At 52.1% G+C, this 27,139-nt stretch overlaps 4 protein-coding genes across 4 annotated transcripts; 1 reads left to right on the top strand and 3 right to left on the bottom strand.

Moving 5' to 3' along the window:
- Positions 1–2,583: 2,583 nt before the first annotated feature.
- On the bottom strand, positions 2,584–3,803 carry COCSUDRAFT_9178 (hypothetical protein; the record flags this gene model as incomplete). Its single annotated transcript, XM_005646546.1, has 3 exons — positions 2,584–2,664; positions 3,223–3,367; positions 3,652–3,803. Coding segments are annotated over 3 exons (378 nt in total), but the record flags the coding sequence as incomplete, so codon positions are not given.
- Positions 3,804–4,997: 1,194 nt separating this feature from the next.
- Positions 4,998–16,985, top strand: COCSUDRAFT_56491 (hypothetical protein; the record flags this gene model as incomplete). The annotated part of the gene is made up of 19 exons (XM_005646545.1): positions 4,998–5,089; positions 5,308–5,529; positions 5,939–6,019; positions 6,678–6,883; positions 7,512–7,648; positions 8,850–8,933; positions 9,071–9,271; positions 10,043–10,166; positions 10,402–10,538; positions 10,779–10,899; positions 11,233–12,370; positions 13,005–13,190; positions 13,389–13,537; positions 13,580–13,651; positions 14,294–14,407; positions 14,821–14,947; positions 15,522–15,697; positions 16,013–16,345; positions 16,837–16,985. The coding sequence occupies 19 exons, from the start codon at positions 4,998–5,000 to the stop codon at positions 16,983–16,985; spliced, it is 3,849 nt and encodes a 1,282-aa protein (XP_005646602.1).
- Positions 16,986–18,638: 1,653 nt separating this feature from the next.
- On the bottom strand, positions 18,639–19,555 carry COCSUDRAFT_43040 (hypothetical protein; the record flags this gene model as incomplete). Its single annotated transcript, XM_005646544.1, has 2 exons — positions 18,639–18,764; positions 19,193–19,555. The coding sequence occupies 2 exons, from the start codon at positions 19,553–19,555 to the stop codon at positions 18,639–18,641; spliced, it is 489 nt and encodes a 162-aa protein (XP_005646601.1).
- A 2,749-nt stretch (positions 19,556–22,304) lies between these two features.
- COCSUDRAFT_53947 (Wdr5 in complex with Dimethylated H3k4 peptide) lies at positions 22,305–26,658 on the bottom strand (the record flags this gene model as incomplete). Its single annotated transcript, XM_005646543.1, has 8 exons — positions 26,216–26,658; positions 25,939–26,075; positions 25,323–25,490; positions 24,955–25,017; positions 24,554–24,665; positions 23,748–23,900; positions 23,175–23,296; positions 22,305–22,424 (listed from the first exon to the last, which is right to left on the bottom strand). The coding sequence occupies exons 1-8, from the start codon at positions 26,313–26,315 to the stop codon at positions 22,305–22,307; spliced, it is 975 nt and encodes a 324-aa protein (XP_005646600.1). The 5' UTR covers positions 26,316–26,658.
- Positions 26,659–27,139: the final 481 nt, after the last annotated feature.

Genomic DNA, 27,139 nt, shown 5'->3' with positions numbered 1-27,139 from the left:
GCGCCCAAATGCCCCTGTTCCAGAATATTCTTTCTGGGCGCACCTCCTTCTTGCGCACTATCTCAGTCTCCACCTCTTCCATCACGCCGATCGCCTTGTTCACGTCCTTCTCAACCTGCGAACATCACAGATGCATTTATTTGATACAGCCTAGCTCATGGGCATGCTCTCTGGCAGTGCAGATGGCTGCTAGCAGCAATATAGTCCAGCGGCACCCTGCTGCTAGGGGATTGTTGAGAAGCAGCATTCTCTTGAGCTGTGTCGCAAGACCTGCCAGCATGCTGTGTCTGGGAAGTATACAGCTCTTATTGGACCGTAAGCACCTACACAGGAAGGCACCCGAGCCTGCATAGAACTAAAGCATGAGTTTCCCTGTTTCCCTGTTGCCCATAAGTCCCGGGTGTTTGTACGGCATGTCACAGTCATCTGACAGCGGCATTTGCCTCGTCTACTGGCAGGTAGTGTTAGTCGCAAAGAGCTGGAACGGACAGCTGTACGCTTCCTTATGTGCTGGTGATCATGATAAGAATTCGTCCTAGTCAGGTGGGGCTCACCAGTCCAGGTCAGCTCAGCTGAGCACAGAACAGGTGCTGTGAAAAGAGCCGGAGTTACATTGCTTAAAGGACTAGATGGCGCACCTTGGAGATGTTGTCGAGGCGCGTGTGCAGTTCGCGCAGCTGTCGCTCGGCGTCGGCCACGGATGCGCGCTCGCGGTCGACGGCCGCCGCCATCTCCTCCATACGCGCCTGCAGCTTCTCCGGGCTCTGCGCGCAGCGTTTGGAATTCGACCCTTTAACCCGCCACGGTCCACATCTTCTCAGCTTAGAAGCATTGAGCAGGATGTCGTGATCTTGTGTCTTGGGGACACGGCAGGAGAGAACGGGTTGGGAACATCGTTCCCTGCTGAGATATTGCGGGGCCATGCATGGATCTGGCACCTCAAAAGGCCAAGATGGGCAGCAGGCATCCCTTGTTCTGCAGGCCAAGGGAGAAGCTACCAAGGTGACTCATCATGTAATTCAACCTATATACTGTAGTTGACAATTGTGCCGATTATTGGCTGGCAGTATGGTAAGCAGATGGCACACCGTGCTTGATTGCAGAAAGCAACCTGGACAACATTGATGGGGACCTTGCAGCTTGCATTGCATGCAGAACATTTCAAGTTGAGATATACTCCTGCAGACATCTGCAGTTGAGAGGCTTATTCCCACCTCGACGATGAGGCCGCGCAGGTTGTCGCCCTCTTGTTGCGCGGACTGCACGTTGAACTTCTGGGAGGCCGCCTCGTCAGCCAGCGCGTTGGCCTGCTGCTTCAGCGCGCGCACCTGCGCGCATGTGCCCGCACATGTCACATGCGTTATTGTTACCATAAGTAGTCATCAGTAATCAGCAAGGACTCCTGCTGGGTCCTGTTCTTGTCGTTGCATCCTTTGAGACTGCATTCGCCTAGGGGTAATTAAAGAACATCTTCTCTACTACCCGGAATGCGCGCATGTGCTCGCACATGTCACATTACTGCAATCTCACTTAGTAATCTTATAAGGTAAAATCGCCGACAAGATTCTCCCTGCAAGTACTCCTGCTGATCATTATCTGCCCAATGTATCTCTTTGGACTTCCCTTGGCATGCACAAATGTGCAGACCGGCAAAGCAAGGGGTATTGAATGATGTCCTTTTCAGTGTGGCCCCTTAGAAATCTCCTGCTGTGCCATTGCTGCTAATAGAATGGCCTGAGAAAGCCGGGCTCCCACCTCTGCATTGAGCCCGCCCTGCTGCCTGTTGAGGGACTGGTTCTCTGCAAACACCTCCTGCGTCTCTGCCTCCACCGCCGCAACCTCCTGTGCAATTGCACAGGTAGTCATTTTCACCTTGTCACTGTGACTCAACCCCTGTGCAAGCAGCTGGCTGGCCCGCGCCGCTCATGCAATGCTTTTCTCTCTGGACCCCAGGGCACAAAATCCCCTTTTCTGCAACAGAGAAGCACCACCAGAATTGCAAGACCTGGACCAGCAGTCTACTACCATGCGTCACACTGTTGCAAGCATATATAAAAGCAAGACATGGCACCAAGCAGAGCATGTGAAAATGCCACAAACTTGCATGCAGGGGTTGAGAGCGCGCACAGCTTTCTGGGCGTCCCGCTCCTCTCGCAGCCTCTGCAGCTCCTCTGCCTGCATGTGCCAGCACCTGCTCAGGCGATGACTCACTGCATGCACCCGTCATCTTGTATCTGTACAATGAGAACAAGCAACACTCCTGCACATTCCACGAGACTGCAAAGGACTGGATCCTTGATGTCTCCTTTCAAGAGGGAGACGGACAACACAGGGCATTCTCTTTGGCTAAACTTCTGGTCTGCAGTGGACTGGATACAAGGCTGACAGTGCAACTCTCACAAGGATTCGGATATCTCATGAGCCTGTCAAGATAGAGCAAGACATCATACATTTAGGCAGTCTGTTCTGCAAGACTGACAAATGACGAGTCATGCACACCAGGGAGCTGTTGGTGTCTTCCAGCTGCTGGGTCTGGTCTAGGAGGGCGTCCACGTCCTCCTGCAGCTCCGTATACGGCACCAGCTTCTCTTCCCGGAACTTGGCAAAATTTATGATCGCGCTCAGGTTCCGCCGCAGCCGCCCCGAATCCGGCTTGCACAGATCCTGTGACGACAGACATGCATGCATGTCAGTTCAGATGCCTGAAAAGTCACACACAGCTCCGAGTGGGTTGATCGTGAGTGAGAGCAGCAGGAGACATGAGCTGGTGTGTGAGAATGGGCATCTGCTCGTGCTTGCACAGATCGGACCAGAGAGCTGCCTGTCAGTGCATTTGCAATGCAGAGCAGACGAGCCTTGCTGGAGCCCCAAATTGCCTCAAATACCTCATATAGCTCATATTGGATTTAGGAAAATGAGCCGAGAGCAGCAGAGCACAGGAAAACATGCAATGGCTTTGTCTCAGGCATCTTGCTATTGTTCGTCTTTGCAGAATATTGTTCCTTGGGACTTCACCCTGCATGATGGTACACAGGCATGCAACATTGTTTGTCATGAAATTGTCAGCAGTGTGACATCCTGAAAGGAACTGCCAGTGTCTGGACACTTCCTTCTCACACAGGCTCATGCCAAGCCACAGTTTCAGCTCCCAGAGCCTGTAAAGGGACACCGTTTGGCCAGATTATACAAGGGCGATTCAGAGGCTTTTCTGCAACAGCGCACCTGCATGTTAAAGTCGCGCACACCGGCAGAGGAGAGCAGCTTGGCGCAGTTGCGGACGAAGGTCATATAGGGGATGGACTCGTCATGAAGCTCTGGAAATTCCAGTGCATCTATCGCCATGAACACTGGCTGCTGCTGCTCTTCCCTGTACAAGCAAGAAAAAGATTATGTTTGTGATGGACTGTCCTTCCCACAGGCAGAGAGAGGGGTAATGTAGTAGTCCTTGGCAAATAAGGAATCTATAGGACAAGATGGCGCGCAGTGCAAGGGCTCTACCCACGACCCATGCATGGCAAGTGCTTGAGACTGGATATTTCTCCTGTACTGCATGTTGACTATTTCCAATAATCCGGTATTCAGCCCATGCTTGTCAAAAGCAAGCTAACTTAAATCAGAAATGGCAGGAAGTCATTGTTTAGAAATAGGCACCTTGTGATGCCCATGAGCGTGGTGATCACGCTTTCATATATGGGCCTGACAACTTCCGGCGTTGGCTTTGCCAGTGTGGCTGCTGACAGCTGCAGGTCCATCTCTTTCATGCAGGGTAACAACTCATGGTCTGCGAGTATTGGGAACGAATATACTTGCGACATCGTTCTGGCTCGTCCTTGTTTTCAGATTACACTGTTTTTAAAATTAGAACATTGCTGTAAAGCTGCTTTGTTCCTTAGCTGCCTGTCCGTTGGATGTTCACATTCAAAAGCCCCCCGTGTCTCTTGTTCAACACCGTGATGGATCTTTCTCTTTATTTGCTCTCAACTATTAGAGCATTCCTTTTGGTCTATACTTTTACGCATACTGCAGAAATTGGATGAATTGGACGTCAAAGAACAATCTTTCCAGGAACGCCTGAGCACGGGTGCCACGATGTCGCAAGCAATCATCCTCTCTCAACGCTCTGTGCTTGATCTATAGAAGAGCACATCCACTATTCTGTATACATAAGTTTTCAAACGCATGTCTTACCCCTGTAGACAAGAAGACTGGCGTTTGCTTTGAATTTTCTTCCTGAGAATAATGCATGAATACAGACTTGCATGCGCGGTGCAACTTTGATGTTACGGCAGAAAAAGGTTGATCAGAGCTAAAGTACTGAAAGACTTCCCACGAAGAATCGACCGAGGGAGGCCAGCTACAAAGGGAAGGTGCGGAACACACGTCCATATGTCGAGAAATTGAAGGCAGGGCTGGGCTGTCTTCCTTAAAAAAGCTATAGCACAAGCATTGCAATTCATGCGGTGAGCTGATGCAACTTTGTGGCACGCTGGACGCATACTCTCTTACCTTGGGAGTTTATGCCCACTTTTTGCAGGCTTTCATGGGGCAGCTCTGACGTGAGAGGCAGCGTCAGTGACTGGCATGCTGCCGAAACGATGAAAGAAGCTTGCTTGAGGAGCTGGGATGCGTCCTCGAAGGAGTGAGATCAGCCAGCTGCCGGCCACAAGCAGCCTCCTGCCCCCATGCAGTCCCAGCGCTCACAGGCAGCAAGCAGCTCTGCCATGCAGGCCACTAGCACTCCCGAGTGTAGGTGTGCGAATCAGTCTGTTGTCCCCTCTTCAAGATATGAGACATGCACCTTGCCCTCAGATTGCCATCAATGCCCTCACAGACCAGCACTGGGTGAGAGTGATTGTGGGTCATGCTGCCTCCCCGGATAAACTTTCTTTCTTGCATTGCATTGGTGCTTGGCAATGAGGAGATGTTATTACAGTCATGGGATCGCATACGACACTGCCTGAAGCTAGAAGTGGCATGCACGCCAGGGCATGCCTTCAATGCACGGCGGCCGCTGCTGCTGTCCAGCCAGCTGCGCGCTCAATGCTGCTCAGCCCTTCACTCTGTGGCTCATAGCAAGCCTTGTGGTCTCGTGAGGCACTCAAGGTGCTGCTCTCCCCTTTCAACTGCTCAGATGTTGTTTTACGTTACATTGTATTGTACCTAGCCTTGAGCAACATAGCCAGCGGACACTGTGTTAGGCCTCCTGTCAACAGCTTCGTATTCCTGTGTCGGTACATCACACATGCATGCCCAATAAGAATTAGCTCCGCACCTCATGAAAAGAAGTACCTTACATTTGTGTTGCAGAGTGCTGTCATGGAGGGCGCGGCTGCTGCTAGCAGAGGCCGAGTGCGCGTGCAGGCGCTCCTCTGGAAGGCGCAGTGCAGCTGCATCGGTGATGCAGAGGGATTTTTGGCGCAGGCAGCGGGGGAGTGAGAGGGGTTGCGAAAGCGTTGCGCATGCGGCAACACCGGGGGGCGCCGGGGAAACCCGGGGGACCAGCGGTGGTGATGACTTGCAAGCCGATGGGTGAGCCCCCTAACCTGCTCTCGATGTATCCTTGCCAGCTTAGCGACAGTTGCTGTCAACATCTCTGAGCTTCAAGATGCACAGGAGATTGTCTCGTTGCTGGATCTGCGACCATATTCACGTCGATTGCTAGCCGGGCAGTGTACATGCTGCCGCATGTGCTGTATGTTCCCTCACAAAATTGCGGATCTTGATAATTTCCGCCGTTTTGGGGAGGTGATATTAAGCACATGGGGCATCACCAGCACTTTTGTTAATACATGAGCAGAGCTAGTGTGCCCTCAGCAAGTCTTGATTGACTTTCTCATTGCGTGCACGTGCACATGCAGCATATTGTCCCATCTGCTGTGGCTGAACAACCCTGCTGGGCACGTGCACGTTTGCTTCAAGGTCTTGTTTTCACGCTCAGGTGGCAGCCGGGAGCCGGCGTGCGGCCGACTCCGCAGCAGGAGCTTCTTCTGCTTAAGCTGCTATCCTCACCAACTCACAAGTGAGGCTGCGACCTGTTTCAGCATCAACACACATGCTGGATACGTATTCTGATCGAGAGCACCGGGACGCTCTACTGCAATTGCCTTTTCACCACCAGCGTACCAATCTTTGAATACACGTCTTGATCAGTGTCAGCATGTCTGCATGAGTTTGCCACCATCACTGCCCCTCATCAGTGACACTTCTCCATTCAGCTGACGCTCTTGCTCAGCGCCTCTTCCTGGGCCCTTTGCCGAAAATTGTGGGTGCTTGCACCTGTAGCGCAGCTGCATGCCAGAGCACGCTCGGCCGGCTCGAATCCAGGCCTTTATTTACACCCTTAACGACCCAAATCGATGTTACTGTAGTGCTCATCCCAAAACCCACACCTCCGGCGGTGCGGGAAACTTCTCGAAGCAACTTTCAGGGGTCTTTCTGACTCCCAAAATTCCAGGGTCATGCTCCCTTGGATTGGGCTTGTCGAGAGCTTTCCGGATCTGATCTCAAACTCATTAAAGAGTTCATATTTTGGGAGATAGGGTCTTATTTATCCACCCTTTCTGGCCAAAAATAATTACTTGTTGCAGGTTTTCAAACGAGTTTTATAGTATTCACCCTTAACGACTGAATTTGGTGTTACATGGCTTTCCGGCTAAATTTGACATCAATCTGCGCAGGGAGGTGCTCAAGAAGAAAATTGTGATGATAGCAATAGGCCTGCACGTGGATGTGACGCCCGTGCTGGAGCAGCAAGGCCTTAGCCTAAAGTGGCTGGAGGATGTACCAGATCCCTCTGCCATTCTGAATGACATTCAGGCCTATGACCACCCCCTGGAAGAATTCTGGGACAACCTGTCCACCCTCTTCGAGGACGGCGTGAAAGGTGAGCCTGAGATGCACTTAGGTTCTGAGCCTGCAATCGTTCCTTGGGGAGTTGTTTCTCAATTCCAGGAGTTTTCGGTGCATGGCGCACTTAACAGAGAATTGAATCTTCGTCACAAGGCACACAAAAGTAATTGCACCTGAGAGCAGCACGCTCTTTGTCTAGCAAGTGTGACGACGATCGACAAGAGTTTGCTGTGCTGCCTGTCTTGTGCAGTGTCAAACAAGGGTGATGAGACGATGCGGTGGATGAATAGGTCATGGCACGGGGGAGGACAAGCTTTTAAAATGCGTGCAGAACAACATTCTGTGTAGTGAAAACTAGCATGTACAGGGAGTAAAAAAAGTGCACAAAGAAGGCATGTACAGGGGGTCATATAATTGTGATATATGTATGCACAGGGAATTATTTCAATTGTATATATCGCATATTGGCCCCGGCTGGCGGGGGGCGGTACAAGTACTGAGCACCGTGCCCACGGTTGATTGGGTCTTGCTTGGATCTGGCGAGTCCAACAAGGGGTAGGAATTTGGCAGCTTTTACATGCAGCTTGTCTGCAGACGCACCTTGCCTTCGGCAGGAAAAGCGTGAAATAATAATAATAATAATGATAATATCGCATGCGCAGGGCGGCGGAAGTTTCTGGAGCAGCCGGCGGCGGCGGCCAAGAAGGGATTTGGCGGGGGGTCTGCCAACAGTGGCGGCGGCAAGGGCCGCAAGACCAAACCACGCAAGACCAAGTCCATTCGGGTGCTCGCTGCCGAGGTGGGCCCCTGTTATCTCAGGCCAATTTTCTGTCTTCACAGGAGCATCAAACATATTGTAAGGGGGGTATGGTTAAGCCTAGGGATTTAAAGTTAGCATCAAGGCAAGGACCGCAAGACCAAGCCTCGCAAGACCAAGTCCAGTCTGGTGCTCGCTGCCGAGGTTGGCCCCTGTTATCTCAGGCCACTTTTTGTGCCTTCACCCAGGGGCATCAAAACAATTTTTGGGGTTCTAGGATTGGGGGTTAGTGGTTTATGGAAAGCATCAGGGCATTGTATACAGGGTCCTACCGGCTTTTGTCACAAATCAGAATCAAAAAATGGCAGAGCGGTTTAATGCATCGGTCTTGAAAACCGACGTAGCTTCGATTGCTCCCCAACAGGAGCGATCCGGATGCCTTTGTCAGGAAAGCTATTCAGGAGTTCTGAAGCTTTTTTTAGCACATCTTGCCTAGTTGATAACCATTATGAATAGTATGTAAACTCTGTGACACCCCTCTAGCCCCACCGATCAGGGGTTACTGAAGACTACAGTGGTGTTTATTTCCCCCGCACTAATACGGAGCGAGGCCCATAAGTCAGGCTGGCTGCCGGCAGTGTTCCGATTAGTGGCTGTTAGCAGCCAATGTTTTATTTTGGCTAATTGGTGGCTGTTTGGAAATTAATTGTGGCTGGCACACGTCAATCAGCACCCACCAAATAGCCACATTCCTTAGGGGAGATAATGAGGTATTGCAAAAAAGGCGATTAATAAGCAAAATCAGTCATAAATGCGGCTATTCGGTCCCTGCGCAGCTTATGAAATAGCCACAGGGTCATGATTCACCAAATTTTTAATCGGTACACTGGCTGCCGGGGTGGGTTCCTGGTGCCTGAATCAGATTATGCTCCAGGGGATTTGAAGTATTTGATGTGATTTTCAGAAACCCCAGTGTGCGCACTCACCAGGGTGTTCGTGTAGACATTTGTAGTACCAGCGAAAGCACTGATGAGAAGTGACGTCCCTCTGCCAATTTAGGGTGATGGCTCGGCCGAGTTTCTGCATGTGACAGAGGGCCTACCTTGCCCTGACATCATTAAATGGGAAATAAAAAGCATTTCTGCCTGCCCAAGGATGATTACTAGAAGGACAACAGCACACAAAGTCCAAGGCCTGCAACAGGAAGTGCGCGGAATCAAATTTTTTCTTTGTGTTTTCTCAGCTGGCGGCAAAGCAGGAGCTCAGGCGGCGACAGCAGGCGGCAGCACAGGCCGCAGCCGAGGACACCATACTGGCAAAACTGATGGTGCGTATACTGTATACTCACCATTGGCCAGACACTTAGACAGCCAGATACACCAGATGAGTCCGCACAGAGAGCCATCTTTTGCGTGCCATTTTCAATCAAGACACGCAAAGAAAAGCCTGGCTCGGTGTTTGCAGGAGGATTGGACTGAGGCGGAGAAGGAGGCCTATTGGAGCGGCGTGCAACATTGGGACGTGGCTATGTCAGTGACACTGATAGGAGTGCTGGAGTGCCTTGAGGCTTGTCTCCTCCCAGAAAGCACTGTCTCGCTCGCCTGCAGCCTCAAACTGCTGATGATATTGCGGGCCTTTGTCTGGCGCAGCATAGACCTCGCACAGGTGAGAGGCCTCCCTTGTACCCTCCCTGTACTGTAGTGCTCAATCCATGCAGATGTAGATGGGCAGTGACAGACTGCCTACAAGACCAATATGAGCCTCAGGTGGCTCCCAGAATATGACAAAAATGTCATAATAAGTACGATCTAATACCCGCACCCCCCGTGGTGCGGGGACTTTTTAAACCCTAAACACCAGGGTCATGCTTCATTGGATTGGGCTCGTCAAGAGCTTTCTGAATCTTGTTTCAAATCATCTAAGGATTTATCAATTGGGAGATAGGGTCTTATTTATCCATCCTTTTTGGTTTAAAAATTGATTATTTGATGCGGGTTTTAGAATGAGCACTACAGTATATGGGTGCATCAGGGCAGTGCAGTCCTTCACCTGGTGTGTTTTCACAGAGCCCCCAGTTTTTTCCCAGGATGAGAGCTTTTGACAGATACTACAGCCGTGCATCTTTGCAAATCTGCTCTGGATGAATCTCAATTTCATGAAGAAAAAGTTGTTGTAGAAGGTTGTCCCTTGGGAATGCATGGCAGAGCTGTGGTCTTCTGCCTCGCCTATTCAAATGGAGGCCCAAGCCTCATGTATATTTCTGTCTCCGAGGAGATTCTTCAGAATTTGTAGACCCAACCCGGCGACAGCTGTCCGGCCCTGATTGAGTGCATGTGTAGGGTGAAGGGTGCTTATGGCACGCCCCTCGCGCCCTCTACTCCAAAGGGGGAATGTGATGCGAGACATTTGGGATGACAAGTGCGCATGCATGCGCAGAAGAGAGGCAACGCCCCGGGGCGGCCGGTGCTGGATGCGCTGCAGGCGATGTTGGCGCGGAAGGCGTACGATGCGTTGCAGGCCAACTTCGCACTTCGCAGCAGCGGGGAGGACGCGAAATGGGGTGCGCACCGCAAGAGTCTCTGTGACTTTCTATGATGTGGAATCAATGGGATTGTGGCAGCCTTCAGCTGCAGCTTGACCCCACGGTCTCAGAAGATCTCCAAGTGGGGCAGTTGCGTGACATGACTAGCGGGGATGCTTGAAGACGCTCCTGGCTCCGATCATTGGACATACTTTTTGAGTTTGAATTTCGAATTTTGAGTTCGAATTTGAATTCGAATCCGTGTTCTCCGCAGTCACCGACAACGAGGATCGCGCTCTAGATGTGCTGGCTGAAGAGACCACAATCTGCCTGCCGCCGCCGCCGGCTGTGGCCTTTGTGCAGCCTCCGAACGGCGGCTTGTGCTTCGTGGAAGAGATGCTCGCTCGTCAGGTTGGTCCCTTTGATTAAGCAGCTTTCAGGGGTTTTCCTGACACCAAAATAACCAGGGTCATGCTCCAATGGATCCAGCTTGTCAAGAGCTTTCCGAATCTGGTCCCAGAATCATCACAGGCTTTGGAAATTGGGAATTAGGGTATAAATTATCCACCCTTCTTGGCCAAATATAAAAATGATGATTGCGGGTCTTAGCTTGAGCACTACAGCGTTGAGTGCATTGTATGTGAAAATCAGGTGGCGGGGAGCGTGAATGCCTGGAAGGCTCTCAGCCTGAGAGAGAGGTGGGAGCGGTTGCTCTGTCCCGGCTGGAACAGCTTTGCTCCTATCATCGATCGCTCCCTACTGCGGCTGCAAGGTGATGCCCTTTCTGCCCCTGTCCCGTCCCATATTGGTGATGCTGGAACATCAACTCTAAGGAAGGAAAGGCTCTCAAAAACAGGTGCATACATTGCACGCATGCTGAGGGGTACGGAAACTATTGTGCTGGCAATGGTATAAGTTTAGGCTGTTGTTAGGGGCTATTATATATCTGAATCTGTTGGCGGGCACATGATTTCTATTGCATGATTGTGCTGCCAAAAGAAAGCCTGCGTCTACAGACAGCCGCAGTCAAATGCTGCCAATCATGTCATTCTCGCCGTTGTGAACCATTGGATTTGGCTCTGACTACGGTGTCTGCACCCAACAGGCAAAGAAAGGGAGGACGCAGCGAACCTCCTGGGACTTGATTACGCGCACTGGTTATCGGTGAATAATGGAATATTGGCGGCGGATCCCGCCCTGGAAGCCACTGTACACGTGGATGTGGTTCCAGAAGGCTACCTCCCTGAAGCAGAGTGGCCCACCCTTGCCCCGTACGAGCCAGATGAGTCAGCGGCGGATGCTGATGTCATCGATATCGCGCCAGAGGTCCTCGCAGCAGTGCAGGATTCAGCGGCGGTGCTTGCAATGGAAAATGTGAGCTCGGCGGCGGCGGCCGGTGCAACGAGCGCCGTGGCGGATCGGCCGGGGTTAGCCGCGTGGGTGGGGTTAGACCCCTGGGTGGCGGCTGCCGCGTCGGTCGGGGGCGCTCCCTACCCCCAGCCTGGCGCAGTGGTGACTCAACCTCCCGGTCCAGTCAGCTCGGAGCTCTCCACAGCAGCTGAGGACACAGCTGCAGCAGAAGCAGCCGCTTCTGTTTCAGTGGAGTCCCCCGCGGCAGAAGCACCATCTGCAGGCGAGTTAGAGCAGACTCTCCCTGAGCAGCAGGCCTCCGGTGCGGCCGGAGATAGCAGTGCAGTGGAACAAACAGCAGATGCTGATAGAACAGGGAATGCAGCAGAAGAGATAGGCGGCGCACTTGCAGAGATCGTATCGCCTGCAGCGCCAGTCCTCACCGATCAGGAGCAACAGTCAGGGCGCAGTGTTGTCGGCGATGAGTCAGCTGTTGCGCGCGCTGATATCAGCGATGACACAGTCGCGAGCGGTGACTCAGCAGTGAGCAAGTCAGACGGCGCCGGCCTGCCTTCCGGCAGCGGTGAGACCGCGGTCAGCAGTCAGGAGGCGTTGTCAGGGAAGGAGGCGGTGACTCAGGGGGTCGGTGCCAGCTCACCCGCCAGCTCAGCATCCAGTGAGTGGCTGGCGCGATTAGTAAGCCGGCCGGTGCTGCCGACGGCGGCGGCTGCGGAGGGGGAGGCCCGGCAGGGGGGCCAGGGCAGGCAACAATACAAGAGGGAGGGTTCGCCGTCGAACTGGCAGCAGGCGCCAAAACAGGGACGGGGCCAAAGCGTGCCCCGACCTGTCAGACGGCGCCATGCCGTCGTGGGGAATCTACCGTACACTGCGGGGTGAGCGCCTTTCTAGTCACTGAATGCCTTCATTGGAAAGGTGTGGTGTACTCTGGTCAACACATAAGACCTGTCCTCATTATGTCAGACTGGTGGGAGCAGTGAGCTCCCTGTCTCACTTCTTATGACAGTGGTGTAATGTACATGAATGGTATAAGGTAGTGACAGGTTGCTCCACGTTATAGTCGTCTATAACTCTCTTTGGAGACATAGGGGTCATCTGCTCATGCTCTCTCCTTATTAATTGCTGGAGCTGCATCCAATTCAGTTCAAGCCTGCGCAGCCGCCTGTGTTTGGATGCACAGTCCTTGTGCGTGGCACTGACCGTGCGTCCATTTTTGGCACTGGAGCTCCTACACGAGATTGGGAATCTTGCAGGGCGCACCCTGTCTTCTGTTGCTTCTGATTACAATCGACGATTGGGTCTTGCTTGGACCAGGCGAGTCCGTCAGGGGTGGGGCCATGTGGCAGCCTTCACCTGCAGCTTGCGAGCAGACGCACCTTGCCTCCTCGCAGGCACCAGGAATTAGTGTTCGTGGTAACACCAAGAAGGTTATGGGTGAGAGTCTCAGTACTGAAACCCGTGAGACTACTGCCGAAACTACCTGAAGTGTGCATTTGTGTGTGCCTGCAGGACGTACATGACGAAGCAGCTGCTGCCGTACGATCAGCGCCATTGGAAGGCGGCCGGGATTCTGCTATTCTCCCACGCCCCCGACGGCTCGCTGCTGCTGCTGCTGGGCAGGATAGAATCCGCGCATTCCCCGGCCACCGTCAGCGGGAAATGGCGCCGCCAGGAGGGCTGGTGGATCCTGGGTGAGTGATCATGTATTGCCTTATGTTATTCAAATCAAATTTGAACCCGTGTAATGCGTTTGGTGTACGTTTAACATTTTGGGTTGCACATGCGCGGCCTTTATTTCTAGACGAGAGATGAGAGATGAATATACTTGGGAGCATGCACGCCAAGGTAAAGTTGGCCACTGATTTGGGGGGCCCTGGGTGGTTCCTACGATAGGCCTGTTCCTTATCTTTATCTTTATTATTATTATTATTATTATTATTATTATTATTATTATTACTGTATTATTATTATTATTATTATTATTATTATTATTATTATTATTATTATTATTATTATTATTATTATTATTATTATTATTATATGTATTATTATTGTATATAATTAAATGGGCGCTCGCTTCGCAGGGGGCAAGAGGGACCCGACGGACTTCTGCGCGCAGGCCACGGCTGTCAGGGAGATGACCGAAGAGACCGCGGGTATGTATGTTGGTATCGTACTATCAGGACCTTGCAACCTACGGGAGTTGGCCTTCTTAAGCGCCCTTTTCTCAGGAAGAACCACAGCATGTCGCAATGTGCCTGGAGGCAGTACAGTATTTGCAGCATACTTTTGGAAAAAAACACAGAGTTGCCATACTCTCTTGGAGCCATGAGGTACTAGGGATGAGTGGCGCTTGATTAGTGATCAGACATCTCTGCATGGGATGCCATGGCAAGCAGGCATGGAATAAAATAGCCACTCTGATGTACTCTCATCGCATGTTCCAAGGTATTGGAGTGACATGGTGGGAGCATTTTGAGAGATTGTCTGCTCTGCCCCAGCCGGCATTTGCTTGCCCACAGCTGAAGCCAGACTCTTGAGACAGTTGACAGCTCCAGGCAATTTTCAACCGCACACTGACAGCGGCTATGCACGTGATCACAGCTGAACTTCTCCTGTTTGGGGATATTTTCTTGAATTTGTCACCCTCCAATCTTGCACAACATCTGGTAAGAGTGGCTTTGGAAGTGTCCGACAGGACTTCAACAATAGCTGGTGTGTATCCATGAAGGGCGTTTCTTGGTTTTGTCACCCTTGAAGAGTACATCTGCTGAGATCGGGTGTGAATATGCGCCCAGGGATTCTTTCGGGCTACCACGTGTGCGGGGACGATTTGGGCGAGGTGCTGTGGTACCCGCCGGGAAGCTACGCGGTCTTCCCCTACCTGCTGCAGGGGCGGCTTGACATTCCAAGTGCGCCCATCTTGGCTTACGAGACGTTTCATGAGTTACTAACCTCCTCCCCTCTGATGTGTAAACTTCATCCGGTGATGTGGCAGCGCATGCCGGTACACTCTGGCAGGTTCTGGCAGGGATATGCGCCAGCCTGACAGCCTGACCTGCCGACACCACAGCCACAGTCTGTCACAGCTTATTTAGGTCTTAGGGACCAAATACGTAGAGCACAAATTCAGAGTGTTAGGATGAGGCAGAGTTGTAACATTGGCGCACGGCGGTATGTGAAGCTGCTCTTTATGTGCCAGTTTGACAAATCGATCTGCGAACGCACCACACACACTCTCCCATAGCTTGAAAGACCAGTGGCGCACTCAGCAGAGTCAATACATTGTCTGAACTGACTTCTAAGTATATGTGTGTCGGCGCAGGACGTTACGCGAAGCTGCGGTCGATGCGCGGGCGGGTGAAGGGCCGGCGGCGTTTCCGGCAGGCGGGCAATCCCAAGCCCATGTCCGCGCTCTCCTGGGTGCCCCTGCGCGACCTCGTTGAGGGGCGGTGAGTCACTTTTCCTCCATGTTCCTGGTGTTTTTCAACGAGATGCATCCCAGATCCCATGCATGTCATCACACCCTGCATGCTCGAACCAATCATAATGATTTGCCTAGGAATAAACATCCGCCTCCTGCCATACCCAGAGCTTCAACATCTCTTTTCTCCTGTTGCCGGTCGAGATAGGCTTCGGCAGCACTCTTAGGTGAAGGGGCTGCGGTGAAGTGAGGATGCAAATTGACAGCTCGTCTGCACGGACGTCCTGTCTGTGTTGAGTCTTGTCTGTCCTGGTTTTGATCCTCACATTGTTTGGCGTCATCTACCGTTATTCGTGACGTCAGAATATTTCACAGCAACCTCAGATATTATTGCCATGTGCAGACGTCACTTCATGGTTATTTTTAAAAGCAGTTTCAGCTCAGAACATTTTGTCAGTGCTATTTTTGGAAAGTCACCTGCATCACACCAGAAGTGACAGAAGTGCAGAAGTGCCCGCCTTGCCACTTCTGCAAAGGGATGACTAATGGCTCATGTCATCATCTCCAGCTTTATTTTAAGCTGACATGGCATGTGCGCGCAGGTGCCGGCTGCACTGGATCCTGGAGGACATGCTGCGCCGCACGCCCCTGCTGCCCTACCTGCGCCAGATGGAGGCCCTGGGGCCCCCCCAATCTCCTGCCAGAGACCCCCCTCCCGCCACCACTGCGCCCCCCGCTGGCAGATCGGGGTGGACCTACAGTGACGGCCCCGCCAGAGGTGCGCAGGCAAGGATGTGCAAACTAGCGATACCCTGGGCACTTGCATGTTGCATCAAAGATTTTTTTAATTGCACGTCAGGGTTTTTTTCCGTGGGTGCTGTCTTGCTGGCAGTGAAGCAAGCAGCTTGCACCCTCTCATGCTTGTGAGCTGAAGCTGGCTGGCACTTGTGGCTTTTTGCCCTGCGGCATCGTTGCGTCTCCAAGGGCTTTGGAAATGGAACTTTCCTTACTCACCCTGCTCGGTTGAGTATTTACGTTCTTCAGCAGGGACACTTCAAGGGCCAAAATCTGATTCCGTTGCATCATGGTGCAGGATTGCCACCTGGGCGTGCGAATGCGCGTGCTGACTGGACGTCCGCTCCGCTGAACGGCGCTGCAAAGTCCGGCAGGGACTGGTGGGCTCCCAGTAAGGATGCGATGACGGCTCATGACATGACGGCCGAGCGACCCGGAAGCAGATGGGAGAAAATCGCCGTGGCGCCGAGCCTTGCCGCCCCAGCAGTAGTGGATGCAGCGCAGAGCAACGGGGCGGCGGCGGCGGCGGCAGCCGCCCCGGAAGCTTCCCCGGCGCCGGAAGCTGACGGCCTGGTGCGGCCGCGCGCCTCCGAGCAGCAGAGCTACGCGGCAGTCGAGCGGGCAGCTATAGGTGCGCTGTGAGATTGTGACAGACCCACACTCGCGTTCCGCCAAAGACAGCAGACAGCAGTGCCCTCGCATGGCTGCCCTTGTGTCAAAACAAACCCCTTTGCAAAGGAGAGGTGCACTGTGTCCTCGAGTCAAGCACTACCTGTTGCCTCCTGCAATACTTTAAGGCCTGAGATGACCCCTGAGTGGGGCACCCTATTACATAGCAAGCAATGCAGCTCCTCGCTCAAGATGTGCCCTAATGTAGAGGCTCAGTAAGTAAGAAAGAAAGGCAGCAACGGGATGAGAAGACCATTCTACATGGTTTTTACTTTCCTGGTGCCCTGATGTGGTCATGTGACAAGTTGTCCTTGTCACCTGTAACACCTGCACCCCCGGCAGTGCAGGAAAACTTTCACAGTAATATGAAGGGGTCTTCAAATCGCAAAAAGCACCTGGGGCATTCTGAATCTAGTGTGTCACAGGTTTAATAGTTTGGGGTTGCTTGCGCAGAGTTCCTGAAGTCGCAAGGGAGGGAAGAGGATGAGGAGGGATCGCAGCGGGAGACGGCGTCGGCCGGGGAGCCGACAAAATCACTGCTTCGGCCGTGGAAGCGGCGGCGGCCGCGGCTCAAACGAACGCAGATGAAGCGGGTGGTGTAGCCGGCCAAAATCCAATTGTGGTTCTCAGGCCTCCAAAAGGAGAGAATGCTTACATGGAATCTGCAACTCTCTGGCCGATAGGGGAGAATGCTTACATGGAAACTGTAAATCTCTGGCCTATATATAAGGAGGGAATGCTTACATGGGGAAGTCCTAACAGGCACGATCCTCAGAGCACTGCAGTGCTGGCCAGGCATGTTGACAGCCGCGAGACTCTGTATTGAGAACTCTCATGCTCAAGCTTGCAGTTGCGAGTGGTTGTTTCCCAACCGAACAGCATTGAACCGAGGCGATAACGGGAATGAGACTGCGTTCTGGTCGCATGTAGATCTTAGAGCATCTTGAGGAGAGCAGGCGAGTGCAGCCTGATAGGTAGGGCGTTCAGCTTGTGTGACTAGTGGTTGACAGAGAAGGTCGAGCTGAGCTTGTTCCGGCTAAGCTAGGCACAATTGTTCCATGCACGTCTTTTGAGGTATTGTGAAATGAGAAGCTTCAGCGGGCAGTGTGGATCACATGTACATGTGCGGTGGCATTGCAGCTGCGTTGCATTTGAGTCAATGTGGGCAGATTTGACCGGGCTGAAACGCACTTAGATTGCATTATAAACAGTATTTACAAGAAAATGCCCCAATCAACCCATCAACCTTATATAGGGCATCCCGCCAAAATGTCCATGTGCATGTCAATATCAATGTTCAACCCGGGAGCCCCGGCAAGTTAACACCTGCAGAGATGCCTGTACCTACACACGCCGACCAACTCTGCAGGTGAAGCAAGCCTAGTGTGCCATTTGCAACAGATATGTGACGAAAAGGCACCCAAAAATGACAGACAAAATGCTGCGGTGCTTCACATTGCAGCAATGCATGTTCAGTATTGTTCAATTAAATCCAACAGAGAGCTGTCAAGGCCACTCTGGCCTCTGCCGGGTCACAAGTATACAGTCATTCATTCGTTCAGGCTAGAAAAGGAATAATGAGAAAATTTCAGGAGCAATCAAGTGGTCATGCCAAGCTTTTGGGGCTGCAATACCACATTGCTGTACAACCACCCTTCCGGGATCCCAACATAATCCTTCTGTTGGCTGTTCCACTCAAACAGGTGAGGCCCTCCCTTTGAGGTTACCTCGGCTAGCGCTGGTTCTCTCTCACATACTACATCTCCTGTGAAACAGACAGGATGCTGCCATGGGCGCAGAGGCTTGTTCTCTGCTGTTCTCTGCCCGGTCTGAGGTCTGCAGTTTCATAATGTTTGCAGCCACTAGCTCCATCGTGACATGCTATCAGTGATGCCACTCACAACTGCTGTTGCATGAGGCCTGTCTCAAACTGAGCCCAACAGGAAACTTCCCGCTGAGAATTTCTCTATCAACAAAATCGCAAGCTCGGCGCTGCAAGCACCAGGCTGATGTCATGGCAGGTCCTACGGGGCAGTACTGAGGTTAGACGGCTCCTCAAGAGCGCACGCCTCAAATAATTGGCTAGGTACACTGTGTCAGGATACGATGGTAACTCTGAACATATGTGTCTGTCTGCTGGGCTTGCACGGTGCATCCCTCGGCGACGACGCCGTAGTCCTTTCTAATGGACTCCGTTGTAGGAGAGCTTAAGCTGGTAGCAGCTCCCTCCGCTTGATGCTGACCCTGATGGAACTCTAGGTGAAGGGCTGCATATTCCCTCCGGGCAAAATACAGCTGACGGACCACTGCCAGCGCCCAGTCTCCACAGGTCTGCCGGTATGGGCGTCGACGCTCCAGCGGTCCTGGAACCTTTGTCGGACCTGCGCGAGTGATTGCGATGTTAGTCAGGGACCATCACAACAGGATCAGCACGCAAGCCAGGACCAGGCGACACACATGCTAACCGAAATGGAAACTCAACAAACGCTCTACGCTGTGCGTGTACTGCAATCGCAGACTTCCCCTACACGCCCACAAATAACGCATGCCCCTCTTTTAAAGGACGCTGATGAGGATGGCCTCTTCCATGAAATCTCCACTTCTACAGGCAGCGACATCTTGCGACAGCATGCAGAGAGATACCAAAACTGTACAACACAGGCAAACCGGCAGTGTGCGAGACTGCACACATACGACTCGTCCGTCATCCAGAGGATGCATTACTCGGATGTTAGCACCCAAACGTAAATACTGCTGCTTCCTCACACTTTTGACTCGATCTCCAAGTACCCAATGTGCAAGCCCGCACCTGTTGCTCGGCTGCTTGAAAGTATTCTCCCACTTGCTGTGCTTTTGGCATATGCCCGAAGAGGCTGGCTGCAGCTGCGCGCAGGTGGCCACTGCTGGGCAGGTGAGTCGCTTCGCCCACAGGACATGCTCCAGTGGTCACTGGGGGACAAAGCCGGCTCCTGCTATCAACCTCCTCGAACTCCTCGCCCTCAAGTACGGCGGCATCCGGCAGCTCCCGATGTTTCTTGTTGTTAAACAGGATGCGGCGGGCTGACGACCCCGTGGAGCCCGTGGGCACGTTGATCTTCTTGTCCGGGGTCACCATCGCCTCTGGAGGCTCTGGCAGCTTGCGTTTGCCCTGTGCTGGCTCAGCTGGCGGCATGGCTGACTGTGTCGTATTGCTACAATCCCAACTCGCCCTTTCCTTGCTCCTCGAAGCTGCTGTTCCCGCTTCTGTCAGGCGCCGAGGCTCCTTTGCTTGTACACACAGCGCAGCAGGCAGGCGTTTGAGCTCTCTTTGCGGGACTGCTTTGCTACAATCTTGTTCTATAGACTATACTTATGGTGCCCTGCCCGCTTACGAGACCAGCACGGCCCGCTCAAATGGCCGTACGTGGCAGCGAATTTTATGCAATTGAACAGAAAAGCGGGAGTGTTCGGCCGAATGTTATGAAAGTTCTCTGAATGTTCAGGGCTGTATTGTGGGCCGGGGACACCGTGCTGGGACACCTGTCAGACCTCATAAAGTGTTTTTCTGTCCAGGATGTACACTCTGACGCCAGAGCCTGCTTGTATTTATCAGCAGCGACATGTCCGTGCGTCACGATGCGATTGGAGAATGTGTTCTGATGGAGTGATGGGCACACTAGGCTGTGAAGGGATTGCCGTACAAAATGTACTATAATATATCAAGATGATGGCCACATCCGGTGGACAAGGTCCGCGTTGCTAGCCACGAAATGAAGCGCACTCCATGAGACAACTGGCCGCCAGATACTTCTTAAGACCTGCAGGACGGGTGACAGTACTCAACAACTCTAGGGTCTTGCTCATGCTGTCAACTTGAATGTTGTGTTCATCATGATGAGCCACTGATCAGCCATTTCCCCTTTGTCCAGATCCAAGCTTATGGCGCTCTTACTCAAGCAGCAATAAAGCAGTGACATGCTACAAAATGCTGAGATTCCAAATCAGAGGAACACACATGGACATGGTCTACACTGCTCAGTGTCACGGTGCCTGAATCACCAACTCTCCTGGCATCACACTGAAACAAGCAGCACCCCATTCTTCTTTCCATGTGGTGGACAGATCACAGAGTGCAAAACCACACACAGGAGGACAACTTGTACACACCTCATGGCAAACGACACGTCACACATTCATCATCCCTCACCCCGCAACACATGCACGGTGGGCGGCCCCAATGCACTTCCTTGCAATAGAACCTGGGTTTGCTTCAGATGCGTAGATCCTCTGGACAGCTCGACCCTAATGCGCACCCATCCATGCCAGGGATGCCACATTATCCTGCTTGCTCACAAATCCCCCAGTATTGTTCTGATGATGGCTGCATGAACCCTTTTACGCAATAGTGTGCGCATCTCCCAAATGTTCCATGATTGCTTCTGCAGACCTCAGAATAAGCCAGCTGCGCCTTCTCTCCATTGGGCGTCTCCATTTTTTGGACCACGCTGTTTAATTTTCCCTTCCATTTTCCTTGCATGGGACTGGAGGATTGGTCCACACACTGCTCCGAGGGATCTGCATCCCTGTGTTTCTGCATGACGCCCCATGCAGTTGCGAGCTTGGGCACTCTCCCTGTGAAATACACCCAGTCTCTGCCCTGCCCTGCCCTGCAGCCGCATCAATCTCAAAGCAGCTCCTTCTGGTGAACACTCTGGGCCTGGCTATAGCAGCACCGGCGCCTAACTGCCCGGCTGCTGTGCCTGTGGAGCATCGACATCCATCTGCTCTTGGGCCGCTGTGTCCGGCTGTGCTGCCTCCTGTGCACCCGGCTGTTGTGACTGACCCTCGCTTGCTGCTCCATTCGCCTGCATGACAAACGAATACCTAGTATTGAGTCAAGGCATGCACATATTATTATGTTGCATGAAATCCATGAAGATGTGAGAGGACACTTTATCTTCACCGGTTGCGAAGAGAGACACAGACACGCAGATGCTTGCAGAGATGTCGGCCATGCGGATGCCTTGTTTCGGTTGACCGCTCACACACATATTCTTTGAAAACAACAGGGTGAAGATGGGACATCTGATGCCCCCTAGGGATTTTACGGCGCTGCTTCGAGACAACAGCATCACAAGTGACAAAAGCAGCTGCTGCTCAGAAGCGGCTGCATGCTCACATGAAAGAAAGCTGCCAGGATAACATTGTGGAGCAGGCAACAAACAGAATCCTACCAGAAAGATCACAATTTGCTTGACAAAACCAGCTGCCTCATTTCCACTGTCTTGCCCTTCAGAATAAGATTTCTTGTCGAAAAGGACTGAATGCGCCATAGACCAGATCAGGGCAGTCTTCACCTTCATGTCATGCGATAGATTGCCCCACTCAGAGAACATCTGAGGCCTTAGGATCCAGGTTAACCATTATTGCCAGGGGAAATTGATCGTGCCTGTTCTGGCTGTGGCTGCGTCGCCTGTTCTGGCGCGGCGGCTGCGATGTTTTGCCGCGCCTTGTCGAATTGCGTGGCGCTGACTGACGGATCCGTCGTATCCGCCCATATCTTGACCTGGCAAGTATCGAAAGACAAAGGTTGCTTCAGAAGTCAAGAGCGGAATGCTGACATGGTGTTCTGCAGTTCCGATCATGAGACCATGACCTTCAGGGTTTTCTCAAGTTGAAGCACATTGTGCAGCATATTTTAGATACTGATCCACAAGAGATTTAGAATATGCTCACGGGGCCTGGCACACATCAACACTGTGGGCCTGTGCAAACTGGTAGTCTAAATAAAGCAAAGGTTCATATAAGCTTTGCATGAGAGAAAAGATGCAGTGGCTGAACAGCCTGCTGTGGTGAACAAGCAGCACCCGAATCACACATCTCTATCAGCAAACAGAACAGTTGCAACCTCTCTCAGGCTACTTCAGCACCGGAAACAGGTGTTAAGAAACAGGACCGCGCACCGTCCTGTCCTTTTCCAGGGCGCCAGACGCGATGACAGACAGCGTGGGGTGCGCGTCGACTGCCAGCACAGCATCGCAGTGGCCGTCCCCGGGGGCGTTCTCATCCGGCCGCCCCTGCAGCCGCTGCATCAGCTGCGCACGCATGGCACACCGCCTGATCAGGCTTCTGAGAGAAAGGTGGTTTGCCGTAGTTGCGCACGCATGGGCACACCGCCTGATCAGGCTCCGCCTGATCAGGCTTCTGAGAAAAGGATGTAATAAGAATTAGAAAATGTAGAAAAGTGCAAGCGGGGGACCGAGGCCCCTGAACCGCTGCAGCAGATGCGCACGCATGGCAAACTAACTTATCAGATATAGCAAGTTAAGATCCCAGCTCTGAAGAACGAGGACCAAGCACACTATCTTGCGCCGCGACCATTCCCCGATCTGGCCTAACTGATTATCACATACAAGCTTGCAGTTCATGCTTGTAAAGCAGCAGATCCTCTGAGTCCAGGCTTATACAGACTATCTCTTGACCTCCCTCCTACGCACAAGGTGCGGATGCCCACAGTGAGGTATGTGGACAATGAAAATACTGTAGTGCTCATTCTAAACTTTGTATCGAGCATTTGGCCGGACGGGGTGGATACTTAGGACCCTCTCTCCCATAAATACGACCCTAAGATAATTCTGAGACCGTATTTGGAAAGCTCTCGACAAGCTCAATCCAATGGAGTGCAACCCTGGTATTTTTGAAGTCAGGAAGACCCATAATAATTGCTTTCAGATCTTTCCCGCATCCCTGGCGGTGCAGTTTTCAGAATGAGTACTACAGTATAGGATTTGAGTTCACATCTAAAGTCGCACCTGCTTCCCGTTGAGATGCCAGATGCAGATGGAGGAATCTTCTGAGCCGCTGATGACCCACTTGCCCTTGGCGTCCGACACGCTGAAGGCCGCAAATATGCAGTGCTGTGCGTTCTTGTGGCCTGCTCAAACACACATGCTGTCAACTCCCACAGTCATCACAGGGTCGGTCTTCTAAAGTGTGTTATTTGGGGGGTGTGATTCAACACGAGATAGACTGAACAGGTAATTTTCTGTGACACAAAAACCACCACTGACGACCGAGGGCAGTACAAGAGTCCTCTGCAGACGTACTGACGCACTAATATGCCCCTACAGTACTATCATTGGGCATCCCACAACTCATTCTTAGTGACATTCTGCCTCCTTCTCTACTTTGCCTCCTGCAGGCCTGCTTGTTGGAAAGCCATTCAAGCCTGGCCTCAAGCCTTGCAACTAACTCAACTTTCACGATGTCACGCCTGCATCATCGAAAGCTGTATATGTTGCAAGCTTGAGGCCCGCTTCTGGCACAAGATCAAGGGTTTTAGGGGGCAATGAGAGGGTCAGGGGGCTATAATGAGGGGCGCGTACCGGTGTAGACCTTGAGCTCCTTCTGCTTGTCGTAGTCCCACAGCTTGATCTTGTGGTCCAGCGACGCCATCAGCACATAGCGGCCGTTTGGCGAGAACTGGACATGGGAGATCGGGGGATGCGCATCCATCATGATTGTCCGCAGGCACTTGCCTGCAGTAAATTATCCAAATACTCACACTTGATAGATTTGAGAACGTTGAGCAGCTGAAACGTCTGCAGCACTTGCCTGGAGCAAGTTATCAGATGTGGAAGTTTGAAGAGCTGACTCAGCAGCGATGGCTTGTGACTTTCAAAACCTGCATGTTGATACCCGGTACAGAACATCCAGGCAGCCAGTCCAGAGAGGCATGCCTGCCTGAATGCTTTGTTCATGGGTGTCACACTGCAGTGGCTGCAACAAGTACACAGCAAGACATTGCTGCTGAAAAGATGCTGCAACCATACAGAGACATGTTACAAAGACGCAAAAATGTGTGTACTGCGAGCCACCCCTGCAGCTTTTAAGGAAGGCTCACAGTCCCCCACAAATAAACCCGGGTTCTTATTGGATTCCAGAAGCACATGCATGCTCCAGTGAGTGAGCGCCCAGATTGATTTAGAAGCAGGGGTCACACCGTCTGAGGAGTCCCAGATGCGGATGAGGCTTTGTCATCTTGATGGACCCTTACCCTTCTATCTTTTTGTCATTGCAAATAGTCCCAATAATGGTGCAGATGTGTGAGCGCCCAGATTTAGAAGTAGGGGTCACAACACAGTGGCTGCAACAAGTGATAGTTTTATTTATTTACAAGTACGGGTCGCACCGTCTGAGGAGTCCCAGATGCGGATGAGGCCGTCGTAGGAGGCCGACACGATCAGCGACCCGTCCCGGTTGAAGTGCACCGCAGTTACTGGGTCCGAGTGCGCCGGCAGAGTCTGCACCATATCACACAAACTTAAAATTCTGAGAAATGCTGCATCATATGAAAACATCACCAGTTCCGTTGGGTGGGGTCTCAGAAGATAGCAATCCCTAGAACGTTACTTGCTTTATTATATGATATATATTATTATTATTATCATATGATACAGCTGACTGTCCAGCGGAAAATACAAACAATCAGGGTGTGGCACCAATGAAGAGGACATGGCCCTTTCGTTCCAGACAGATCGATCAAACAACTCTGTACAACAGCGAGCCAGAGTCAGGGTAGGGGCAGCGCACCTTAAGGCAATTGCCACTCATGGCATCCCACACCTTGACAGTCTCGTCAAAGCTGCCGCTCACCTGCGCAGCCGCACCCTCACTAGGCACGCATGCTTGTGCAATTATAAGGTACAAAGACGTTCATATTGAACGAACTCCTGGAGACCAGCTTGATCATTTGATCAGGTATAATCAGTCACATGCCTGTGCATTGGCCATGCCTGGAGGCTCAGCAGAACTCAGAGCGCGCACAAGAGAATGCAGTGGCTTCCAGTTTCCAGCAGTATTCAGGCACATCTTTGAGCAGATAGTGCACTTGCAAGTCCTGGATGCTGTCATTTTACTTGATTCATTCACTTAATTTGCCCAGCGGGCGAGGCTCCCACCAGGATGGGCTTGACGGGGTTGAAAGCGCAGCAGAAGACATAGTGTGTGTGGCCCTCCAGTGTGCGCAGGCACTCCCCGCTGGCAACTTCCCACAGCTTCAGCGTGTTGTCATCGGACGCTGTGGCGAGATATCTGTCCCGGTGCTCCCAGCTGACGTCACACAGCCCCTGATGATGTAGCACACACAGCTCAGGCTTGTCACTAACGTACTGGCTGTGGTAGGTAATCATGCTCAAGGTGTTATGTGTGCAAAACCCAGCAAGTGCCAGTCATGCCAAGATGCAAGGTTAAATTGCAACAGTCCATGAGACTTGCGATCTCTGAGGTAGTGAATCTCGAGATTGATCAACGGATAGCAGTGCTGATTCCTTCACAACTAACTATTCATCATTCTCGTGCCTCACTATCCCGGATCACAATGCATCAACGTTATCTCTGGCTGGTGGACACCCATGCAAGAGCAGCATTGCATGCCAAATGTCTGGTTTCATTCCTTCGAAAGGGGCATATGTTCAGATGTTCTGATGATGAGTACTATTGGTCAGTGATCCTCAAGGCAGGCAAATCACAACTGATGCAACATTTCCCGAGCATGAAGATGGGCAAGCTGCAGACCTTGGTGTGCCCTTCCAGCGTGTGCAGGCACTTGCCGGTGAAGATGTCCCAGATCTTGGCGGTCTTGTCAGCAGACGCAGTCGCCAGGTAAGCGCCAGTGTGCGAGAACTTGACTGACACCACTCCCAATGTATGGCCTGCAAAGCACCATACATGCCATTCACTGTATGCCCAGCCAGCACCAGGTAAATACAGCAGACTCACCTCAATCAGCAGTGGCAGAGCTTGACTGCACTGCATTCCTCAAATGGCGGGATGGCGTGCATGTTGGCCGCACCTCTGAGTGTAATCTGCAGGCTGTAGGTGGGCGCTGTTACGACCCGGTGTTTGCCGCTGCTTCCTGCTGGCTTTGCATCTGGCATAGGGACGTCCGCCATAGGAGCTGCTCGGTTCCCCAGACTTGGTGATGTCCCGTCCAGTGCTTCAAATATCACGATGTGATAAGATCGCTCGACGATATGTCGTCGATGTGCAGCGGCGTACACCTCAAATCCGAGGTTTCCACATCAAAAAGCGGTGGCCTGATATGGTCTTTGAGACGGGCTGTGAACCGATCTGACGTTATATGCGGCAAACCAAGGAAACACAATCTATGTAATCAGCTGCAAAAAATCTGCTCACAAAGCCTTCAATAAAAAAACCCGATGAGTGCAGGTTATGAGATGCAGGCCAGAAACGGGGATGCTCCCACCATGCAATTCTGTGACTGTGTTCTTCAAGAAATGTCCAGCAAAACAAGATGCTGCCAAATCGATGATCGCATCTTCCAATGTTCATCGAGCAACAGCTGCATTGGGAGGTCCGTTTGAGGGGTCCGCACCGCGCCTCCAAATCAGGAGCCCGCCAGGTTTTGAGTCATCGAGGGACAGCTTCTTCTTTTGGCGAAGCATGCCTGACATGAAGCCGTGAATAAACTTGTTACTACGTTCTTTTCTGCATCATTAGAGCGCTTTGCGTCTCTGCCTCCAACGGGGAAGAGAGCAACGCCTGGTCTCAAATTCTGATGGCAGCAAAGTTTAAGATCGCTGAACCAATTCCTGACATGGATTCATTCAACTGATCTCATACATACTGTTGACTGCAACATTCGCACAGCAGTCTGTGGCTGCAATATTGGTCAGTTGGGCCCCGTCGTCAACGCAAGTAAAGGGTGAATGCGCCAAAAAAACCAATCAGGAAGGCAAACGGCATTCTTCAGACG

The sequence above is a fragment of the Coccomyxa subellipsoidea genome (assembly GCF_000258705.1).
Source record: "Coccomyxa subellipsoidea C-169, whole genome shotgun sequence".
NCBI lineage: Eukaryota > Viridiplantae > Chlorophyta > Trebouxiophyceae > Coccomyxaceae > Coccomyxa > Coccomyxa subellipsoidea.
Note: the sequence above shows the minus strand (reverse complement) of the source record. Positions and strands in the feature narration are given on the sequence as shown.